Source organism: Mobula birostris, chromosome 14 (assembly GCF_030028105.1).
Source record: "Mobula birostris isolate sMobBir1 chromosome 14, sMobBir1.hap1, whole genome shotgun sequence".
NCBI lineage: Eukaryota > Metazoa > Chordata > Chondrichthyes > Myliobatiformes > Myliobatidae > Mobula > Mobula birostris.
Window position 1 is genome coordinate 11,640,859 of NC_092383.1, and position 24,568 is coordinate 11,665,426.

General features: G+C 46.0%; 1 protein-coding gene across 8 annotated transcripts in view; it reads left to right on the top strand.

Moving 5' to 3' along the window:
* Positions 1-24,568, top strand: part of chd2 (chromodomain helicase DNA binding protein 2) — a 130,458-nt gene that overhangs the window by 86,833 nt on the left and 19,057 nt on the right. For 7 of the 8 annotated variants that reach the window (XM_072278097.1, XM_072278099.1, XM_072278100.1 and 4 more), the window contains 11 exons: positions 880-1,028; positions 2,334-2,430; positions 4,178-4,270; positions 6,954-7,127; positions 9,779-9,957; positions 11,650-11,691; positions 13,980-14,122; positions 15,947-16,085; positions 20,137-20,287; positions 22,568-22,690; positions 24,202-24,333. In XM_072278097.1, coding sequence (XP_072134198.1) covers positions 880-1,028; positions 2,334-2,430; positions 4,178-4,270; positions 6,954-7,127; positions 9,779-9,957; positions 11,650-11,691; positions 13,980-14,122; positions 15,947-16,085; positions 20,137-20,287; positions 22,568-22,690; positions 24,202-24,333 — 1,422 coding nt within the window. Of the gene's footprint in view, positions 1-604; positions 851-879; positions 1,029-2,333; positions 2,431-4,177; positions 4,271-6,953; positions 7,128-9,778; positions 9,958-11,649; positions 11,692-13,979; positions 14,123-15,946; positions 16,086-20,136; positions 20,288-22,567; positions 22,691-24,201; positions 24,334-24,568 lie in introns of those variants that run through there. The other variant, XM_072278105.1, reaches the window with a different exon arrangement.

A 24,568-nucleotide genomic window follows, 5' to 3' on the forward strand; every position in this document is an offset into this window, starting at 1 on the left:
ACCCGCCATGCAAGCCATCACAGAGACCATGATCTACAGTTCATCAGAACCACTGTTCACCCCAGCAGTTTGACATGCCATAATGTGAGCCAAGTGGCATCCACAAACGAGAAATCTGCAGATGCTGGATATCAAAGCAATACACACAATGTGCTGGAAGAACTTAGCAGGCCAGGCAGCATCTATGGAAATTAGTAAACAGCAGTAGTTTCGAGCTGAGACCTGAGGATTGATGGAAGGGTCTCGGCCTGAACTGTTGACTGTTTACTCTTTTCCATAGATGCTGCCTGGCCTGCTGAGTTCCTCCAGCATTTTGTGTGTGTGGCGTCCACGAAGCTTCCTTAAGCAAGGGGAAGGTCTTACAAGGGAAAAAGTATCGAAAGGGAAATCGCTGCATGGTCCACTCTCCTGTCCAATCAAATCTACCTTTTTCAGCCTTCTGCCTCTTCTACCAGTCATCTCCCAGTGTCGCAGATCATTCCCACTTCTTCACCATCTCTCCCACCTCCCTGCCTCCCACTCACCTAGATTCGCCTATCACCTGTCAGCTTGAGTTCCTCCCCCTTCTGCCGACCTTTAATTCTGGGATCTGCTCTCTTTCTAGTCCTGACGAAGGGTCTCGGCCTGAAATGTCAACTGCTTACTTCCCTCCAGAGGCTGTGCCTGACCTGCTGAGTTCATCCCTCATTTTTGTATGTGTTACTCTGGTGCCAGTGTTTTGTTTCTGCCATTTTTCATAAACGTGCCCAATACATCGGACCCTGGCATGTGAACACCAACAGCAATTCCAACTGCGTGGTCTTTCCCTTCATCACAGAGGCTAATCCTTGCATGACCATCACCGTCCGTAGCCTGTAAGGTTCTGTCCCAATATTGCAGGTGAATATTTACCGCCTGGTTACGAAAGGGACAGTGGAGGAGGACATCATCGAGCGTGCCAAGAAGAAGATGGTCCTGGATCATCTTGTTATCCAGAGGATGGATACCACAGGGCGGACGGTGTTGGATAACTCAGCCCGTCCTTCACAGTAAGTAGTACAGTCAAAGCGCTCCTCACTATTTTCTCTTCCCCTTTCCTCCCTTTCTGACTTCTCACTTTGCCCCTATATTCCCTTCGTACCTTTATGTTCTCCTATCTCACCATACACTGCCCCCTAATCCTCCCACCAAGCACACTACAAGAATATTAGAATAAAAGGCATCATTAATAACAACCACATATCTCTTGAATTGTAGAAACATTCAAGGAAGTTATCCTGCCAGCCGTGACTGGTCTGGTTAAGGCTTTCTGTGGCTACAGGGCAATCAATGTGGGTAGCTCCTAATTGTCCTTTAAAAGCACCCAGGTGGGGACTATCTCGGGGAAATCACGGAAGAGTAATAAATGCTCACATCAGAATCAGGTTAATTATTGCTGATGTATATCATGAAATTTGTTGTTTTATGTCACCAATACAGTGCAATACATTTAAAAAACTATAAAGTACAATAAGAAAAAATGTGTGTATTATTTATTTTTATATACGTACGTGTGTGTGTGTGTGTGTGTGTGTGTGTGTATGTATGTGTATATATATATGTGTGTGTGAATTGAATTGGCTTTATTACTTACATCCTTCATATACATAAGGAGTAAAAATCTTTGTTATGTCTCCGTCTAAATGTGCAATTTCTAGTAATTTATAATAAATAGCACGTACAACAGCATAGTCAGTATAACATAGGAATACAGTTGTGTCAGCATGAATTAATCAGTCTGACGGCCTGGAGGAAGAAGCTGTCCCGGAGCCTGTTGGTCCTGACCTTTATGCTGTGGTACCGTTTCCTGGATGGTAGCAGCTGGAACAGTTTGTGGTTGGGGTGACTCGGGTCCCCAATGTATAAAATTAATGAGAAAAGAGAGCAAAAGTAGTGAGGTAGTTTTCCTGAGTTAATGGACCGTTCATAAATATGGTGGAGGGGAAGAAGCTGTCCCTAAGACATTGAGTGTGGGTCTTCAGGTCCCTGTACCTCCTGACTGATGGTGGTAATAAGAAGAGGACATGTCGGGGGTGATGGGGGCCCTTGATAATGGATGCCTTTTTGAGACAGTACCTTTCGATGATGTCCTTGATGCTGGGGAGGATAGTGCCCATGATGGAGCTGGTTGAGTTTTACAACCCTCCGCAACATTTTTTATTTACTGTGCAGTGGCCGCCCCCCCCCCCCCATACCAGATGGTGATGCAACTAATTAGAATGCTCTCCTCAGTACATGTGTGGAAATCTTTAGTGACATAATGTGAACTAGAATGACTACTGTGTTCCTTTCTGATGGTGAATTTTTGCTTCCAGCTCAACACCATTCAACAAGGAGGAGCTGACAGCGATTTTGAAGTTCGGAGCAGAGGAATTGTTCAAGGAGCCGGAAGGCGAGGAGTCTGAGCCGCAGGTATTACTGGACTTTGTTAAGAGGCTCCTAGTTCCATCGAACTTATCAATCCTTCCTTAGTAAAATCATCAGTCAAGTTTCGCACAGCAAAGTGAAGAGGTGTGAAATGTGGAATATTAATTAGTGATGTCTGTGAATGTTCTAAATAAATAAATGGGGAGAAATAGCTCTAATGGAAAAAACAGGAATAGGTTTATGAGGCAGACAAGAATAAGTTGCCATTTTGGGAAATCTGTCAGAATGTGACGGAGAATTCTGATTCGAGAGCAGCAGCAGAGCTGTTAGTGTAAAGCTTTACAGAGTCATCAGTAGGGGTTCAGTTCCTGTTATTGTCTGTCAGGAGATTGTACATTCTCTCTGTGTGACCATGTGGGCTTCCTCTGGGTGCTCCAGTTTCCTGCCACGTTCAGGTTAGGGTTAGTAAGCCGTGGGCATGCTACATTGGCACTGGAAGCATGGTGACACTTGCAGGCTGCCCCCAGCACATCCTCGGCCTGTGTTTGTTGTTGACACAAGTGACGCATTTCACTGTACGTTTCGATACACAGGTGACAAATAAAGTTAATCTTATAATCGCAAACATGAGGAAATCTGCAGATGCTGGACTTTCAAGCAACACACATAAAAGTTGCTGGTGAACGCAGCAGGCCAGGCAGCATCTCTAGGAAGAGGTACAGTCGACGTTTCGGGCCGAGACCCTTCGTCAGGACTAATTGAAAGAAGAGCTAGTAAGAGATCTGAAAGTGGGAAGGGGAGGGGGAGATCCGAAATGATAGGAGAAGACAGGAGGGGAAGAGATGGAGCCAAGAGCTGGACAGTTGATTGGCAAAAGGGATATGAGAGGATCATGGGACAGGAGGCCTAGGGAGAAAGAAAAGGGGGTATTGGGGGAAAATCCCAGAGGATGGGCAAGGGTATAGTGAGAGGGACAGAGGGAGAAAAAGGAGAGAGAGAAAAAGAATGTGTGTATATAAATAATGGATGGGGTACGAGGGGGAGGTGGGGCATTAACGGAAGTTAGAGAAGTCAGTGTTCATGCCGTCAGGTTGGAGGCTACCCAGACGGCATATAAGGTGTTGTTCCTCCAACCTGAGTGTGGCTCCATCTTTACAGTAGAGGAGGCCGTGGATAGACATATCAGAATGGGAATGGGACGTGGAATTAAAATGTGACTGTACCTCTTCCTAGAGATGCTGCCTGGTCTGCTGCGTTCACCAGCAATTTTTATGCGTGTTGCCTAATCTTATAATCTTGGCTTTCAGAAGGGAATTGGGTAGATGCTATGAAAGGAAAGGAAAAGGGAGGAGAGTGGGAATATCAGAGATTGCTTTCAATGGTTGGTCCAGGGACAGCGGCCAGAACTGCTGTTGTGAGGTAATTCTGTACCTGTAATGGAATATTCTTGCAAGTACAACAATGAGTTGTTGGAGGAATTATCATCTTAAAGGCAGAAAAATGGGTTGAGAGTGAAAATAATCAGCCATAATCTTAAGGTGGAGCAAATTTGATGGGCTTTGTGGCCTAATCCTGCTCCTGTGTCTCACGGAATTCAGTGAGTCAGCATTTGTGGAGAGAAATGGGCAGTTGACTTTTTGGTTTGAGGCTGTTCAGCTGGACTGATAAAAGGTCTCCACACGTAATATTAAATGCTCATTTCCCTCCACGGACGCAGCCTGGCCATCTGGGGTCCTCCAGCAGCTTGTTTTTATGTCTCAAAAGTTCTCAGTCTGTGTTTCTCCTCTTCCAGGAAATGGACATCGACGAGATCCTGAGACTGGCGGAAACGAGAGAGAATGAGCAGTCTGTGAGCCCCACTGACGAACTGCTCTCCCAGTTCAAGGTGAGGCTGGGTACAGCTGGTAGGCTTCCTGCTGTGATGGCATACGGGGGTTGCTTTGTATTTGCGGTGTTTACCTCACAAGCAAGATAACTTCATATTCATATCCCTTCCTACGGGAGAATCCAAATCTGTAGCAATAGTTGGTTGCTTTTGATTTTCTCCCTAATATGGACAAATCCTGGATGCAGGGAAGTGCTAAATGCACAGTTCTCATTCATTTGCTGAGAAGGCTGGAATTTCTTGCTCTCTTGCCCATGCACTTAGGAGTCAATAATTAACACAGTCTACATGCTCCTTCCTTCTTTACCTTCCCCTTTTCCTCCCTTTACCCGCCCTTTTCTTGTGACACTCTATTCCCTTATTACCTTTTCCTCCTTGGTCACCATACCCCGCCCCTGCATTGAGGAGTCATTGGTGCATAACAAGTTCAAGTTTAATTGTCAATTCAACCTACATGTTTATAGCTGAATGAAACAGCGTTCCTCCGGGACCAAAGCGTGAAACACAGCACAAGCACATAATGGTTACAGTAGCACCTATAGTCACAAATAGTATTGACACAAGTCCGCGAGTGGCGTGGCCTGAAGGTCGATGGTGCATGGGATGTTGTCCTTGAAGCCATGTTTCTACAAGAACAAGCATGCAGCAGTTCCTTAACTGGTGCTGGGTCATTCGCAGTGGAAGGCAATCTGGCTTGTCTTGCGAGGAGTGAACACTGGAGAGCCACACCGACAGGCGAGCCGGCCTGCTGGTGCCAGCTCCCAACCCAGCACGGACTCCAGCACACCTGCTCTCTTCCACACCGCCTCGGGCAGCTGTTCCCCTGGGTGGCTGCGACAGCTGACATCACGGCATAAGGGCCTGGTCCACATAATAACCCAAGGTCACACAGCTCCTCTGCCATTGGTCTCACCAATGAACCTGAAGTACAGTATTTTGTTTATGGAGTCACAAATCCCAGACTATTTCAGGATGACAGATTTCCCTCCGCTATTTGGTTGTTTATGATCACCTTTACTGAAATCAGTTTCTTTATTTCAAATTTGTTTAATTACCTGAATTTAAATTCCCAATTTGGTGCTTCAAACCTCAAATTTCAGATTCTGGATCACCTGCAAAAATCTTTGGACAAACATTCAAAAACTTGACTGCTGAGGTAAATTGGGGATACACAGGAGACTTCAGATGACAGAATCTAGAGCAACACCTAATCTGCTGGAGGAACCCAGCAGGTTGAGCAGTATCTCTGAGATGAAAGGGATTGTCAACGTTTCCTGCATCAGTCCTGAAGCTGAGTTTAGACCTGAAACATCCTTTCCTCCCACAGATGCTGGCTAACTCTCTGAAGTTCCTTCAGCAAATTGTGATTGGGGATGTATTTGATTTGTATTAAAAGTTGTAAATTGCCCTGCATTTCTGATTCCCTGCAGAGTCTTGACCCAGAACGTTGACGTTGCCTTTCCCACCACAGGTGCTGCTATTGAATATTGAAAAGCCTAGATAGACTGAATGTGGAGGGGATGTTTCCTGCAGTTTGGGGGGGGGGGGGTTGGAGGTGCCTAGGACTATAGGGTGCAGCCTCAGAATACAAGGACATCTCTTTAGAACAGAGATGAGGAAGAATTTCTTTAGCCAGAGGGTGGTGAATCTGTGGAATTCATTGCCACAGTGGAGGCCAAGTCATTTAGTATATTTAAAGCAGAGGTTGAAAGGTTCTTGATTAGTATGGGCATCAAAGATAGGAGAATGGGGTTGAGAGGGATAATAAGTCAGCCATGATGGAATGGCGGAGTAGACTTGATAGTCTGAATAGCCCAATTCTGCCCCTAGTCTTAAGACATGCTGATTTCCTCCAGATATCAGGATCTGTAGTCTCCTCTGTCTCGTGGCCCTCAGCTCTGTTGACACTATCAGCCAACAGTTGACTTCTGATGAATTTGGAATATTCAGAATGCTGTGGCGTTATTTCCTTCATCGCTCACTGAGACACAGGAACCCATGAACACTACCTCATCGTTGGTCCTTTGCTCTAATAATTTATTCTTGTAACCTGCAGTAAATTTAGTGTACTGCTGCCAAAGAATAAATTTCTTGTCATATAATTCAGAGATAAATAAATCTGTTTTGGAGCACAAAGTGTGGTGGGGAGGCATTGGGTTTATTTAATTATTTAGAGAGACACCGTGGTGATGGAGCGCTACGATAGTGTAGTGGTTGGTGTGATGCTGTGCAGCTCAGAGTGTCAGAGTTCAATCCCAGAGTCTTCTGTAAGGAGTCTCTTTACATCTTCCTTGTGGGACGTGTGGGCTTTCCCCAGGTGCTCCAGTTTCCTCTTACAGTCCAACGACGTACCGGGTAGGATAATTGGCCAATGTAAATTGTCCTGTGATTCGATGAGGGTTAAATCAAGGTTGTCGAGGGTTGCTGTGGCACTGCAGCTCGAAGGGCTGGAAGAGCCTACTCCCTGTTGTATTGCTAAAATAAAAATAACATAAGCAAGCTCTTCCACGCTGTCCAATTACACCCGTGTAACCAGTTAACCCACTGACCTGTACGTCTTTGCAACCCAGAACAGTCCAGCACAGGAACATTGGCCCACACTGTTGTGCTGAAGGACTTTAAACCGGCACTGATGTGTAATGTGACCTTATCCCCTCTTGTGTTCCTTGTGTCACCCCCTCAGGTGGCTAACTTCACCACAATGGAGGAGAACGAGCCAGAAGTGGACGAGAAGCAGACCAAAGAATGGGATGACATCATCCCGGAGGACCAGCGGAAAAAGATCGAAGAGGAGGCGCGGCAGAAGGAGCTGGAGGAAATCTACATGCTTCCAAGGAGCAGGAGTTCAACTAAAAAGGTATGGAGCAAGTCCACCCAAGGTGAGACTGTCAGACATTGTGCCCATCCTCTCAAACAATCCAGAGTGTTTCCACAGTGTATGGGCGTCAAAGGCTGGAGAATGGGATTGAGAGGGATAGTAAATATACAATGATGGAACAATGTAGACTCGATGGCCCGAATGCCATAATTCTGATCCTAAGTTTTATGCTGTGTTATTCCTTCCTTTCTTGCTCTCAGATCTGGAGCTTGCTGGTCTTGGGACAAGGCAGATCATATTGGACCAATAAAAATTTCTCAATCAGGCAGTGCCTGTGGAGAGAGAAAAACAGTTGATGTTTTGAGACAAGGATTTCTTGTCATAATCTTCCATTTGTTCTGCTCAGCCTGAAGTGCTGGGGTTGTGCCTCTCCTTCCACAGATGCTGCCTGACCTGCAGTGTGTTCTTTCTCTTAGCGCCTCAAAGTTCAGAACAGCATTGATTGAAGACAGACAAGTTCCAGATTCTAGTAGCAGGGGCCACTTTGTGTTTGGAAAGTTGTGGCACATGGGGACATCTGAGAGACAGGAACAGACCTTTCAGTGGAGCTTTTCCTTCCCTCATCCTTCAAAGGGACATCCCCTCCTAACTGCAACTGACACCTAGTGAGTGTTTGGGCTCTCTCCCTCAGTGGCTAGTGGAAGCAGGCTCTGACTCTTCCTAAGACAGAAGTAGCTAGATACTTGGTCAGCAAGCTAGGTGTAAGGTTACCAAGACCAGCTGGAAATGTGGGGTTGAGATTACAGTCAGATCAAATAGTTGATTGAAGATTGGGTGGCTGTCGCTTACAGCTTACTTGGGGTCAAGGGGCTTACTGTTGCTCAAGAGATAAAGGATTTACTCGGAGATTCAAAACAGCTTCACTGACCTGTCTCCTAGGGTGAGGGGTTATACTTTAGGGTGAGCCTGTTCTCTATAGCTGAGGAGGATATGCTTTGCCTGTTTCTACCAATGAATAAGGCTAAAACAAGGTGCACAGGCGTATGGGGGTTATCCACTTCGGGCTGAAATTCCTTTGCACTGGAAATGTTGAGGCTTCAAGATTGTTTATTGTCATTCTTCAGCAAGAGTGTAAAGGAGAACAAAATGATTTTCACTCTGGATCCAATGCAGCATAACAAGCATAAAGAACACAATAAAAAACAACAAAAAACCCACAATAAATATAAATATGTGTTGGCGCGTGGCCAAGTGGTTAAGGTGTTCGTCTAGTGATCTGAAGGTCGCTAGTTCGAGCCTTGACTGAGGCAACATGTTGTATCCTTGAGCAAGACACTTAATCACACATTGCTCTGCGACGAAACTGGTGCCAAGCTATATGGGTCCTAATGCCCTTCCCTTGGACAACATCGGTGGCGTGGAGAGGGGAGACTTGCAGCATGGGCAACTGCCGGTCTTCCATTCAACCTTGCCCAGGCCTGCGCCCTGGAAACCTTCCAAGGTGCAAATCCATGGTCTCACAAGACTAACGGATGCTTATATAAAAAAAAATATAGATATAAAAGCAATCCTATAAAGCACAATTAAGTGTGATATACATTAGATTGCTTGCATGTACATAGAGTGACACTGGGTGTTGTGTATGTAGAGGTGGGGTGTACAGTGGTTGATGGTTCCAGGGACAATTAGAAGACTGAAGGATTTTTGATCATAAACAGGATCCGTTAATTTGGGGGTATTGAGGCAGCAGATTGGTTATCGCCCTGAATGACAGCTCAGAATCGTGGGACTGTACAGCCTCACCCTGTGCTGTTGGCTGTGTTGTTTCTATTTTAAGCACAAGCCCATTGGTCCCAGACTCTGCTCACTGTCCTTGCAAGTCAGCTGATAATCAGTCACGCAAGAGATGCAAGACAAGACCCACAAGATAGAGTAGAATTTGGCCATTCAGCCCATTGTGTCTGCTCTTCCATTCAATCATGGCTGATTTTTCTTAATCCCATTCTCTTCTTCTCATAACCCTTAACCAATCAACTCCCTTAAATTCACTTAGTTACTTTACAATCCAAATATATCTGAAGACCATTAGACATTGGAGCATAATTAGGCCATTCGTCCCATCGTGTCTGCTCTGCCATTCTATCATGGCTGATTTATTTTCCCTCTCAACCCCATTCTCTTGCCTTCTCCCTGTAGACCTTTGACACCCTTTCTACTCAAGAGCCTATCAATCTCTGCTTTGAATATACCCAATGATTTGACCTCCACAGATTCATCACCCTCTGTTTAATGAAATTCCTCCTCACCTCTATTCTTAAGGGACGTCCTTATATTCTTAAGCTGTGCCCTCAGTTGGTGGACCCACCCACTGTAGAAAACATTCTTTCCACATTCACTGTACCTAGGCCTTTGAATATTTGATTTCAGTGTCCTTGTTAAGAGAAACAATTTGCACCTGCACCCATATTCCCTCCTTTGAAATCAGTGCTGTGTGGAACCGGATCCCATACCACTTGATACTCTTGTGGCTGACTTGGTGTGTGGGCTCACACTTGAGCGTCGTTCCTGCAGGGTTTCTTGTGGCCTTGTAAGCTCATCAAGGAGGTGATGTCAGCAGAAAGGGCGAGTGGGTGAAAAGTGTGAGGAAAATGGAAAACTAGTGCCCAGCTTAACCTTACCACCGGTTTCAGGCTCGGGCTCACGGCAGCGATTCGGACGCTGGGTCGCGGCGAAGGCGGCAGCGCTCGTCTGGATCGGAGAGTGAGACAGAGGAGAGTGAAGATGAAGAGAAGCGGCCCAAGCGAAGAGGCCGGCCTCGAACCGTCCGCAGAGACATGGTGGATGGCTTCACCGACGCTGAAATCCGGAGGTAGGTAGCAGTGATTTGTCCGTCTTGGTGCCCCCAACAGTCCTGCCTACAATCCAGCTTGGAGGCACAAGCGACTGCAGGAACTGGAATGTGGAGCAGGAGGAACTCAGAAGGCCGAGCAGAATCCGTGGAGGAGGTGGGAATTTCCGACAAGGATGTAGGGTTTCAACCCAAAACAACAATAGAAAACAGAAGAAACTCTTCTGCAGGTGCTGGAAATCCATAGCAGCACACCCAAAATGCTGGAGGAATTTAGTAGGTCAGGCAGCATCTGTGGAGAGGAATAAAGAGTCGATGTTTCGGGTGAGACCCTTCTTCAGGGCTGGAAAGGAAAGGGGAAGAAGGTAGGGGTAGAAGTACAAGCTGGAAGGTGATAGGTGAAGCCAGGTGAAGGGAAGGTGTGGGGAGAGGGATGGATTGAGAAGCTAAGAGGGGATGTGTAGAAAAAGTAAAGGGATCTTCCTCTCCAGTGCTAATGAAGGGTCTCGACCCGAAACGTCGACTATTCTTCCTATATATGCTGCCGAGTTCCACCAACACTCCTAATGTGTTAAACATGAAACAGTTACTCCTGTCCACCTCACCGTTCTCCCCACACACACGACAAGCTGAGTTCCTCCTGCAGATTGTTTACTAGTACTTGTGTTTACATTTCAAAGCCTTGAAGATTTAGAAAAGTTGTGCTTATGTTGCTTGATTTAACTTTGAGTCTTCAGAGTTCAGCATTCTACTTGCCTGCCTTCCATCTTGCGTTCGCCAAAAACTGTCCCTAACACCAATGCCTGCTCAGCTATCACCCCCCACCTTGCTAACCTAATGTGCCTTCTGTTAAACGGTGCTTTCATTTTAAAATTCATACACACGAGAAGATCTGCAGATGCTGGAAACCCAAAGCGACACTGACAAAATGATGGAGGTACTCAGCAAGCCTGGAAAAAAGTACAGTCAATGTTTCGGGCCGTCGACTGCTTACTCTTTTCCATAGATGCTGCCTGGCCTGCTGAGTACCTCCAGCATTTTGTGTGTGTGGCTTAAAATTCTTATTCCTGCTGAGTACCTCCAGCATTTTGTGTGTGTGGCTTAAAATTCTTATTTCTGCTTTCAGTCCTTTTCAATGTCTTGTCCATCCCTGGCTCCACGATCTCCTCTAGCCCTCTGAGGTATCACAGCTGCTTGATTTCTGGTCTCTCTGACACTTAGTCTATTTTAGTTCCATTGGTGGGCATGCCTTCAAGTGCCAAGGCCTGGATCCCCGCCACATATTTACCTCACTCTCATTAAAATCCTCCTTAAACACTACCTTTCAGCAAATCTTTAATCATCCATTGTAGTAGTTATGTTCTGATTAGTGTCTCACCTGTCATTGTTAAAGGCTCTATACAAATGCATGTTTTTGTTGTTGAATCCTAAGACAGCCCGCAGGGTGCAAGGTTATAGATTGTTGCTTACAGTGTGATAATACTTAGCTTTCACAGTTTTTCCCTTGAAGTATGGGAATAAATTACAGAGAAAGCGAGGCTGTTTGATGTGAATTGGTTGCACAGTAGCGTAGTGGTTAGCACAACGCTCTACCAGCGACACGGGTTCAATTCCCACCGCTGGAGTTGCCAGGCAACCCAGTTTGAAGGGCCAGGAGGGCCTATTCTGTGCTGTATCTCAATAAATAATTCAATTGTTATCATTTTCCTGCAGGTTTATTAAGAGTTACAAGAAGTTTGGTGCTCCTCTTGAAAGGTGAGGTTTCTTTCTGAAGAACCCTGAGTCCTTTTAATTCATCCTCCTCCTCCTCCTCAAAAGTTTTAGCCACATCATTGCCTGACTATTACATCTACACCTTACTTTCCTTCTGTTTTTGTCCCGGAGGCATGCTGGCTCTTTGCAGTGGGCAAGAATCTCACCAGACGCAGCTACCCTGCAGCACCAACGTTTTGCTACAGAAAGCCAGTATGTCAAGCAGCATCTGTGGAGGCTGAGGGATACATCTACATATTACTCACACACTTTTAACTTCTGGATCTCCTATCCACTCCCCCCCAGCTGCTTCTAACCTTTCAACATCTCTCCCTTTATTCTGCTTATCACCTTCCTTATTGGATTCCACGTCAGAAATATCTTGCGTCTCCGATTAACGCCTTCCGGTCTGTGTCCCTACCATGTGGCACGGTACCGTAGAGGCTACCTTACTGCTTGCCGGTACCCGCGATCGGGATTCAATTCCCACTGCTGCATGTAAGGACTTTGTATGTTCTCCCCATCACCCCGTGGGTTTCCTCCGGGTGCTCTGGTTTCCTCCCACATTCCAAAAAGACGTGCGGGTTATGCTGAGTGAGTTCTGGGCATGCTCGGTTGGTGCAGGGAGCGTGGCGATGCTCGTGGGCTGCCCTCAGCCCTTCTGTCTGACCGTGTTGGTCGCTGATGCACAACAAAGCTTTTCACATGTGACATACAGTGCTAATCTTTAACTTTAAATCTACCTCTGCTATGCCACCCAGCTCCATCTTTCCCCTCTCTCCTTACCTTTTAATAGATAGCACCCACCAGCCACTGTCTCCCATCTCTACCCCGCACCTGGCTCCATCTGCTCTTCAACACCCCTTCCTCACCCGGTTCTACCTATCGTCAGCCAGCTCAGCCTTGCCCCTGCCCTTCCCTCTTTGTACCGCCTGTCTCCCCATATACTCTCAGTCCTGATGCAAGGCCTTGACCTGATATGTCGACCCTCCCTCTGCCACCGTAGATTGTGCTTGACGTGCTGAGTTCCTTCAGCAGTTAGCTGTGCTGAAAATGTTGACTGAGAGATCTGTTGCAGTCAATCTTAATACTATCCTAATGACCATGAAGGTTCGGCCAGGCAGAGATTGGAGGACAGCTGTTTGGCTGAATGTATACTTGGCACTGACTCGACACAGTCTGGGTACACAGGACAACAACTGTTTTCGGAAGTGCTTCCTCAGAATTTTTTTTTTGGTTTATCATAGACTGCTTAAAGCTGAACACAAAATATAATTTCTGACTACTTGTATCATGTGGGAATTTGGAGAAACAAGTAATTAACTTTTATTGAATATAATGCAGTTAGTTGCATAATGGTGCGGGTGCTTTACAATAGTTCAACTAAGCTAAAAATGTTCTGATGATTTTCGTTTGTACTCAGTGTTTGAAGCTTTTCGCTGAAGTGTCCAACAATAATCAGCCAGTATTGATGGATTCCAGTTGCCCTGATACTGTTTCTCCATGAGCGCAATGTCCTGGTGAAACCTTTCACTGTGCTCATCACTGACAGTGCCAGGATTTGCAGGGAAGAATTCTAAATGGGAATGCAGAAAATTGAATCTTTAGTAACATGTTTCACTTCATGGTTTTGTGGGCTTGAAGCATGTTGTCAACCAGCTGCACATAGTTTGATGCTCCGTAGTTGCCAAGAAAATTTTCAGCAACATCCTGGAATGCCTTCCCTGCGATTTTCTCTGTTCCCACTGGAAGTTCTTCGAATAGCCTGTCATTGATGACCTGTTTGTTTTGTGGATCAACCAAAATGCCTTCCTTAATCTTGGCATCAATTATTCTGACTTGAACTATGAATTGAAATAACAAATATAAGCTTTTTTTAAAAAAAGTGATGCATGCTAGAGAAATTTCATGGTGATTTTCATGAACAGCAGCTTAAAATCCATGAAATACACCCAAAAGTATTCAGGAAGCAAAAATTTTTGTTGTCCAGTGGTATCAGACGTGGATGGTAGGGGTATGGAGGGCTGTGGTCCCAGTGCAGGCTGATGTGAGTAGGCAGCTTAAATGGTTTGGCATGGATTAGATAGGCCAAAAGGCCTGTTTCTGTACTGTACTTGTCTATGACTTTGATGTTAGTAGCACTTTGGTCTTTCTACCTCAAATGTGTGTGTTGGTTCCACCAGTTAAGACGTTATTGAGGGAGTGATCTGTTTTCTAAAATGCATTAAAATGTATTTGAATGTTTCTGTTGTTAAAAACTAATGAAGATGTTCCCTTTTGCTGTGTTCTAGGCTCGAGGGTATAGCACGTGACGCTGAGCTTGTGGACAAGTCCATTGCAGACCTGCAGCGGCTGGGTGAACTCATACACAACAGCTGTGTGATGGCTCTCAAGGAGTTTGAGGAACAGCTGAAGGAGAATCCAGGCCTGGAGGGTTAGTTCCGGACCCTGGGCTCTCATCGCCCATCCTGTTTGCCTCTGCTTCCCCTGGCCCCACGGTCCTAACCTCCGACGCTGGTGCTGTGAATGCTGAGGGACCCTGGTGGGGATCCACCGACTGCAGGGCTGTCATGGTGGCCCAGCTGCCTCAGGGCTTCAGCGACCCGGGTTCCATCCTGGCTGCTCTGAGTTCAAACCTGAAATTAGGATAAGTTCATGGATGGGAGGAGTATGGGGGGCTATGGTCCAGGTGCAGACTGATAGGACTGGGCAGAATAATGGTCTAGCACAAACCGAAGGGCCTGTTTCTGCACTGTAGCGATCCGTGCCTCTATCCTTTACTCAGAAGGTACAGTACAAAGTATGACACCGACAAGTGTACTCACACCTCACCTAAAACGGTTGATAGGTCTTGAGTAGACTGAAAGAGCAACTCCACTGCAGCATCAGATCATCAGTCATCAAATGCCTGTTATGCTGCTGGCATTTAGGGCAGCAGTGAAGGTCCTCCATCTCTCTCTGAGCTCAGTCGTTTTCTTTATTGTGCCCCAGTTGTGGTTCAGGGTCTTGATCTTGGCCATGTTCAGGGCTTCCTTCATCGTGCAGTAGCTTCCTCTGGGTTTTCACTACTGTCGGTCAAGTAGATCCCGGTGGAGACTCAGGAATACCGTTGCACACAGATGTAGGATTCTCCATTGCTGTTTCCGTAACACAATGTGTTTGGAGCAGTCAGGGTTGTTAGCTCTGAGCTGAACCTTCTCCCACCACCGCCTCCTCCCCCCCCCCAAACCTGGAGGGCTGGTGGATTATTTTTAGTCTGGCCTAAACCCTATGACCTGTTTGGCATGGGTGACCCTACCGAGAATCAAAGCATAAAGCCTTGACTCCAGCCAACATAGCTCTGTGGATCATTGAGACACGTGAGCCTCCAAACCCTACAGCAACGTTGTGATCCTCTGGGAGGACTGCAGCATAGAATAGGAGCAGAATAAGGCCATTCGTTCCATCGAGTGTGCTCTGCTATGCCATCATGGTTGATTTATTATCCCTTTCAACTCAATTCTCCTGACTTCTCCTTGCAACCTTTGATGCCTTTACTAATCAAGAATCCATCAGTCTCCACTTTAAATATACCCAATGACCTGGCCTCCACAGGCAATGAATTCCACAGATTCACCACCCTCTGGCTAAAGAAATTCCTTTGCTTCTCTGTTCTAGAGAGTTGTCTGTGTATTCTGAGGCTGTGCCCTGTGATCCTAGGCTCATCCGATCTATCTAGGCCTTTCAATATGTGAAATATTTCAGTGAGATCTCTCCCTCCCCCATTCTGATTCAAAGATTCAAAAAACTTTATTGTCATTCTAACCATACATCAGCTCTGCAGGGCAGAATGAGACAGCGTTCCTCAGAGGCAGTGCAATCATAACATAACAAACGCAACACTAAAGAATAAACATAACAATAAATAGTAAAACACAACAGCCACGTGTCAGCTAAATCAGTTATAAGTGTCCAGTGCAAGTTAAAAGTGTCCAAAGCAGAGTCAGGTGGAACAGCTATTTAGTAGTCTGACTGCCTGTGGGATGTCCCCAGAGCCACCAGAAGCTCCTGATATGTTAACCCTTTCATTTCTATGAATCTCCTCTGGAGCCTCCTGAATGGCAGCACATCCTCTCTTAGATAAAGGGTCCAAAACTGCTCACAATAACTTGAACGTGGTCTAACCAGTGCCTTATAAAGTCTCGGCTTTGCAGGGTGAGCTCACACAGTTGTTACTCTGTCAACCGCTCCTCTCACCGTTTCTCTCACTCTCTTTCAGGGAAGGGTCCAGGTAAGAAGAGGGGTCCGACCATCAAGATTTCAGGTGTCCAGGTCAACGTTAAGTCAATTCTGATCCACGAGGATGAATTTGAGGCTCTTCATAAAGCCATTCCCCTTGACCCTGAGGAAAGAAAAAAGTGAGTTAACTAGTTTGTGATTGAGATGGTAATAAATTGAGGCATTTATTTTTCTGTGAATACATTTCCCATGGTACCACTTCCAATTAGATGAAACGTAATTAAGGGAGAATCATTACCGAATGGTGTGCATAACTTATTAGCTCACTGCTGTGTTGAATAGCCGTCACTTTAAAATGCCGGTAAACAGGTACAACTAGTTTTGTTTAGATTCCAAATGAATTTTTTTTACAATGTTGTACAGTACTTTTGAGGGGAGACCACTGGGAAGACCATAAGACATAGGACACGGAGGCAAATTTTTGCAGAGGTACCTAGAGAGTGGTCTAACTGGCTGCATCAATGTCTGGTGGGGTGAGTGTGGTGGGGAGGTGGGCTACTGCACAGGCTCGAAGTAAGCTTCAGAGAGTTGTAAGTTTAGTCAGCTCCATCATTGGCACAATTCTCCACAGTATCCAGGTCATCTTCAAGAAATGGTGCCTCGAAGAAGGCAGCATCAGTCACTAAGGTCTCCTATCACCAAGGTCATGCCTTGTTCTCATTACTACCATCAGGAAGGAGGTACAGAAGCCTGAAGGCACACACCCAAAGATTCAGGAACAGCTTCTTCCCCTCTGCCATCCGATTTCTGAATGGACATTGAACCCATCAACACTACCTCACTACTTTTTTATTTCTATTTTTTACACTGCCTATTTAATTTAACTATCTATATATACATTATATTTATATATCAATATATATACACACACTTACTATAATTAATATTCTTACTGTTGCTATGTATTGCCGCAGATATTAAACCTGATTCTGATAATGATAGGTAAGCGTGACAGAACTGAAACGTGGTACTGAATTTATTATCCAATAGTGAAGCAAAAACCCGCAGTTGCTGGAAATCTGAAGCAGAAAAAATGCCAGAGATTTGCAGCAGGTCTTGGCAGCATAGTGGTTAGTACAGCACTTTACAGTACCAGCGACCCGGGTTCAATTCCCGCCTCTACCTGTAAGAAATTTGTACGTTCTCCCTGTGGCCATGTGGGTTTCCTCCCACAGTCCAAAGTTTTACAGGTTGGTATGTTAATTAGTCATTATAAATTGTCCCATGATTAGGCTATGGTTAAATTGGGAGTTGCTAGCTGGCCCAGCTCGATGAGCTGAAGGGCCTATTCCGTGCTGTAATGCAATAAGTAAACATATAAATGAAAGATCAGCAAGAAACAGAATTAATGTTCCAAGTGAATGGGCTTGCAATAGATCTGCAAAAAACTGAGTTGTAGTGAAAGCTTGTTGTTGGTATTACGTAGTGGCAGGTCCACACAGTTAACTTGGGCATTGTTTTAGCTTTATTTTTGTTTGACTGGTGGTGTAGTGGCGTCCACATCGGATTTTGGGTGGGGAGTGGTCCCAGATTCAAATCTAGCTGGCTCCTTCCCTGCCTTCCATCTGTGATGGGTTGAGTCTGGTAAAACAGACAAAACGCTAAAAGAAACAGCAAGGTTGCAGCCCGATGCACCAAAGGCTGCAGGAGGAACTTTACCTTTTTACCTTTAACTTCATACCTAGTTCGGGAAGGACCTGGGAATTCTATTGTATTTTATGTTGTCGGAAGAGCTTTACAGACAGTGAGATTCTCTTGTAGGAGACACTGCAGCCAAAACTGATACTGTTAATCTTGAGGTACTGTCCAAGTGATGAGAATGATCCAGTGTCCCTTCACTTCAATGTGTGCAGTGACCACCAACCTCAAGTAAGTGTGCTTGAGGACCAGTTCGGGATATTGTCCTGATACTGTTATTAGTCCTAGAACGTAGGCCGGTGGGTGCTGGTGTGGCATTGGACTTTGAGGTGAATGGTCCTGTGTTCTAATCCAGCCTGTTCCTTGCATGCTTTCCAACTGTGCTGGGTTAAGCATTGAACTAGCAACTCAGCCTCAAAAACATTCAAATATTATGGAAGTGTTAACAATGCCACCTGATGTGTCACAAGGCACGAAAAGGAGCAACAATATAGAGCAATACCACACAGTACAGGCCCAGAATGTTGTGTCAAGTCATTTGCATGGTACTGTAGTAATTTAATGTATTGTACTGCACTGTTGCTGCAAAAAAAAAATGCAAAGATCATGACATATATGAGCGATGATAAATCTGATTCTGCTGTGGGTTTCTATTGTGGATCGAGAGTGGGAGGAGGCAGGGAGAGGGGAATCGTGATTAGGAAAAGGGGAAAAGGAACAGGAAGCACTGGAGAGACATTATGTAATCATCAATAAATGAACTGTTTGGAATCAAATGACCCAAAACACTCCTGTGGCACTCCACCCTTGCCATTCCCAATATCCTTTGCTCCCACTAGATTTAGAAACTGGCTATCCGCTTCATGTTGACAAATATGGTACTGTGCAAAAGTTTTGGGCATCCTAGCTGTATGTATGTGCCTAAGTCTGAAGATCACTGTCACATGACTGATTTATTCTGGGTGCAACTCATCATCTTTTTCTGTTCCTTAATCTATCAAATGTTTCTCTGCCTCTACTATAAATGCTTCCAATTACCCAGCTTCCACCACCTACCAGGGCAGAAAACTCCACACAGGTCCAGCAGTCTGAGGAATTTCTACATTATGTCAAAACTTCTCAACATCTACCCTGTCAACCTCTTTAAGATCTCAACAATAAAGACACCTCTCATTCTTCTAAATTCTAACAAATACAGACTCAAACTATTCCATTTTTCTTGGTAGGACAACCTTGTCTTCTCAACCATTAGCCTGATGAATCTCCTTTTTACTGCCTCCAACGTTACTATGTTTTTTACTAGGTAAGGGAAACAAAGCGTACACAATATTCCAGATGAAACTTGTCAAACAAGCTATACAACTGCATAAAACTTCCCTATTTTTAAACTCCTTTGTAATGACCTTCCAAAAGGATCACAGCCTTGTTGTAGGGTTTGGAGGCTTGCATGCCTCAAGGATCCAGAGGGCTATGCTGGCTGGAGTTCAGGGCCTTGTGCTTTGGCTCTTGGTAGGATTACCCACGCCAAACAGGTCAAAGGGTAGAGGCCGGCCTAAGAATGGTCCACCAGTCCTCCAGGTTTGGCAGTTCAGCTCAGAGCTAACAATCCTGACTGGTCGAGAAAAAACTATTACAGAAACAGCAATAAAGAAACCTTTATTGCTGCCCTAAATGCCCTAACTGCTCCTTTGTAATGAAGAGTAAAATGCTGTTTGCCTTCGTATCTGTTGTTTGGACCTGCTTGCCATCCTTTATGTGACTGATGGACTAGAGCACCTAAATCTCTCTGTGCTTCACTTTCACTCACTTGCAGTCTTCCTCCATTTAGACAATGGGGCGACATCCCATCACAGCTGTTAGAGCTGATGGCCCACGCTTGAGGTTTGCACAAGGGGAGCTATGGAGGTGCCAGTGTTCAGAATGAGGGTTATTATCGCTGCTTTGTATGATGTGAAATTTGTTGCTTGCAGCAGCAGTAGAGTGCAGAGACGTAAAATGACTAAGTTATATCATAAACCGTGCAAGCTGAAAATGGATAATGAGGTAATGTTCATGGGGGTTCACGGACTGTTCAGAGAGGAAGAAGCTATTCCTGTATCACTGAGTGTGGGTCTTTGGGCTCCTCCTCCCTGATGGTAGTAACTAGAAGAGGACATATCCTGGTCAGTGACTAACACAGTTGTCCGTGGATTCTAAGACAAAGGCATTCAGGGTGAATGCTTTTGAGAGCCTCTCAGCCCACAGGGATACAGCTGGATCTTCATTAGCCGATGCCCTCCTGATTTGTGACAGCACAGTTAGAATAACGCTTTACAGCGCCAGCAAGGGGCTATTACTGTGCAGTATCTCCAAATAAACATGGGTGGGTTGTAACACTGACACAGAAGGTAACTCGTGTGTGGAATATCCCACAACTTGAATCGAACCAGTGAATTGTAGTTCTTTGCAGTCAGTGCGCTGTTAACATCGAGGTCAGCTTTGTGCGTTATCTCGTATACGTTCTCTGCTTTACACGCTGTTCCTGCTACGTAGGTATCGCTTGCCCTGTCACGCGAAGGCTGTGCACTTCGACACAGATTGGGGTGTGGAGGAGGATTCCAATTTGCTGATAGGGATCTATGAGTGTGGTTATAGCAACTGGGAGCAGATAAAAATGGACCCTGATCTGCAGCTTACCAATAAGGTAGGCCATTCAATGTTCCAATCATTTAGGAAGCAAGCCAATTAACCATTTGTTCCTCTATGGTGGTTCCTCCTCTGAGGTAGATTTCTTGGAGGACTCTATGATGTGATAGGTTCCTATGCAAAACGCATTGAAGTCCAGCCTTATTGTGGAGTAATTCTGTCCTGTGTTCTGCTAGGGTTCTGCGTGCAGTAAGTTTGGGCAGATTGACGAGGGTGGGCTCTTACCCTGAGAGGCTGTGTGACGTGGAACAAGGTCACACATTGAAAGGGGGTACTTGGCTGTCCCAGATTGTGGAGAAGGGTTTACCCAACATCTAATGGGAGTGTGGGTTGGAAAGGGTGGTTGCTTATTGCTAAAGACTGAAATATGAAAATGTTCCACTCTCCAGCAGCAACTGCCCCTGTTGATGTGTGGAGTGTGATAAGGAAGGGAGGGATTGCTCTCCTTCTGCCTTCTCACACTGGTGGCTGATGGGTGAGCTTCCTCTGCTGCCTCCTTCAGTCTTGTCGCTTGGGTGCCCACACCATTGTTAACCTCACTGTCTTCACACAGGAGAACAGTTGTGCTCAGAACGTGGGAGGAGACTTGGTTACGTGTGTGTATATATCTGTTACAGTGAATGCAAGTGTGTGTGTGTATATGTGTGCTCGGTGAGTGCACGTATGTTTTTACAAGTGCTGGGTGAGTGTAAGTGTGTGTGTGTGTGTGTGTGCGCGCGCGCGCGCGCTGGGTGAGTGCAAGGGTGTGTGTTTACTGGGTGAGTGTGTGTGTGTGCGGTGAGTGTGTTTATGTGAATGAGTGTATGCATGAGTGCCAGTGTGTGTATATGTGAGTGTGTGTATATATGTGCTGAGTGTACACACATTTGAGTGCGAGTGTGTGTGTACTGGGTGAGTGCAAGTGTGTGTGTATGTGTGTGTGTATAAGTGTGTGCTGGGTAAGTGTGAGTGTATGAGTACTGGATAAGTGCGAGTGTGTGTGCTGGGTGAGTGCGAGTGTGTGTGCAGGGTGTGTGTGTGTATAAGTGTGTGCTGGGTAAGTGTGAGTGTATGAGTACTGGATAAGTGCGAGTGTGTGTGCAGGGTGTGTGTGTGTATAAGTGTGTGCTGGGTAAGTGTGAGTGTATGAGTACTGGATAAGTGCGAGTGTGTGTGCTGGGTGAGTGCGAGTGTGTGTGCAGGGTGTGTGTGTGTATAAGTGTGTGCTGGGTAAGTGTGAGTATGAGTACTGGATAAGTGCGAGTGTGTGTGCAGGGTGTGTGTGTGTGAGTGTATGAGTACTGGATAAGTGCGAGTGTGTGCTGGGTGAGTACGAGTGTGTGTGCAGGGTGTGTGTGAAAATGCGTGCTGGGTGAGTGCAAGTGTGCGTGTGTGTAAGTGTGTACTGGGTGAGTGCGAGTGTGTGTGTATAAGTGTGCTGGGTAAGTGTGAGTGTATGAGTACTGGATAAGTGCGAGAGTGTGTGCTGGGTGAGTACGAGTGTGTGCAGGGTGTGTGTGAAAATGCGTGCTGGGTGAGTGCAAGTGTGCGTGTGTGTAAGTGTGTACTGGGTGAGTGCGAGTGTGTGTGTATAAGTGTGCTGGGTAAGTGTGAGTGTATGAGTACTGGATAAGTGCGAGAGTGTGTGCTAGGTGAGTACGAGTGTGTGTGTGCAGGGTGTGTGTGAAAGTGTACTGAGTGAGTGCGAGTATGCGTGTGTATAAGTGTGTGCTGGGTAAGTGTGAGTGTATGAGTACTGGATAAGTGTGAGTGTGTGCTGGGTGAGTACGAGTGGTGTGTGTAAGTGTGTACTGGGTGAGTGTGTGTGTACTGCGTGACTGTGTGAATGAGTGCATTTGTGTGAGTGTGTGTATATATGCTGAATGTACACACATGTGAGTGCAAGAGCATGTATACATGTGTATTGCATGTGCCCATGCACACCATTGTGTTTGAAGGGCTGAATCCCACTACATTAGTGGTTTCATACCAGGAAATGTCATTCAGTGTTGACTACTGGTTTAGTATCTTACAGAAATGCATCAAAAAGCATTGGATGTTTGAAACCTAGTGTAGTCCCCTGTTATTTTACCATTAACATCTCGGTCCATTTGCCAGGAGGCTAACACTGAAACCAGACATTGGGGAATAAAGGTAGTGTCTCAGAAGCTGTAGGCATCGGGTTAAAATGCTATGGGCTCAGAGCCTGAAACATGTGGTATTATTAAGGAGGTTCTTTGCGCTGTTTAATTTTGCTCCACACAGTATTTTGACCACCGGTGCTATCTCTCCCCTTCAGATTCTTCCGGATGATCCCGATCGGAAGCCACAGGCCAAGCATCTCCAGTCACGAGCCGACTACCTAATCAGGCTGCTGAAGAAGGACATGATCAAGAAGGCTGGACTGAAGCAGGAAGAGGAGGTCAGTCTTAAGAGTTTCTGGTGAGACCTGGGGTAGGAGAGGCAGAAAGCAGAGCCAGGGAGGCAGAAGGGGAAAATGGAAATCAGGGAGTTGGTTAGACAGGGTGATGTGATGAAATCAATGGACTCTTGGATCCAGGAGGAGGACTGAGCAAGAAAGGTTAAAAGGTTTATTCGTCACATGTCCTCTGAATCGTACAGTGAAATGCAGCATTTGCTTTGAGGATTTGCTGGGGGCAGCACACAAGTGCTGTCGTTCTTCTGGCCCCAGCAGAGTATGCCCACAATTTACTCATCCTGACTCGTACATCCTGAAATGTGGGAGGAAACCAGAGCACCCAGAGGAAACCCACACAGTCACGGGGCCAGTGTACAAACAATGGTGGGAATTGAATGCCCAATCTTACGGCTGGCACGCTAAAGTTTTATGCTAAACACTGCACAAAGATGTGGAGCTGAGGACAGAATCAGGTTTGTTATCACTAACATAACATTGTGAAATCTGTGTTGTGGCAACAGTACAGTGCAAGACATAAAATATAACGACAGTGAGCAGAAGGGGAATAGTGAGGTAGCTTATTTGTTTATTTATCGAGATACAGCGGGAATAGGCCCTTTCGGCCCTTCGAACTGCACAGTCCAGCAATCCCTCAATTTAACCCTAGCCAAATCATTGAACAATTTGCAATGACTAATTAACCTACCAACCGGTACGTCTGGATTATGGGAGGAAACCAGAGCACCCGGAGAAAACCCACACGGTCATGGGGAGAATGTACAAACTCCTTGCGGCCAGTGGCAGGAATTGAACCGGGGTCACTGGTACCGTATTACGCTGCTGTTTGTGAACCATTCAGAAATCTGATGGCAGAGGGGGAGACGCTGTTCCTAAACTACTGAGTATGGGTCTCTGGACCCCTGTATCTCCTCCCGATGGTAGCAACGAGAAGAGGCCATCCTGGATGGTGAGGGATGCGTCGCAATGTTGATTAACGTACGCAGAATGCTAAAGGAACTCAGCGAGCCAGGCAGCGACTGTGGAAAGCAATAAATGTTTGGGCCAATACCCTTGGCATCAGGACTAGAAAGAAGGGGCAGAAGCTAGAATTAATATGAGGGTAGGAGGTGAAGGAGTACAAGCTGGCAGGCGATAGGTGGGTGATAATCTTTTCTTCTCCCTTCATCCCCTTGCCCCCGGTCACCTTCCCCGTCACCTGGTCTCATCTATCACCTGCCTGCTTCCCCTCCCCCCCCCACCTTATTCTGGCTTCTTCCCCCTTCCTTTCCAGTCTTCTGAATCGTGCTCCATGAGGTGGACCTCTTCAGCAAGACTCATGAGACATTGTCTGCCTTTTCCCAAGTTTCTCCTGTCCGTGACACAGCAGTGGGTTCAGTTGTGTTGGGCATCCACCTCCCAACACGTGAGTTGGCAGGCAGTGGGCAAGGCTGAGGTGGAACCGTGGCACCTTTGTTAACCTGCACCATCTATAACTGTTCCTCTTTGTCGAATAGTCTAAACCAAAGAAGCGGAAACCGAGAGTGAAGAAGGAGAACAAGGCGCCCAGACTGAAGGATGAGAGTGGTAACGACATCTCCTCCCCTCGCCTATCTGACAATGCTTCGGAGGAGGATGGTGAGCTAAAGGTGAGTAGTGGGCCTTTCCAGCTTTCTTTTCAAGTTGGCACTGCTGACCACTTTCACCCACACTGGGGAACAGCTTTTCCTTCCTCTTTCATGAATTAAATGTGCAACAAAATCTGTTTCAGTTCAATCCTGCCATTGCCCGCATCTGATTATTGCGGTTTTCCTCTCTGCATTTGAGTTAGGAAGGTCGTGTTTCTGTTGCCTTTTGTTTGAGTGAAAGCATTGAAAGGATGCA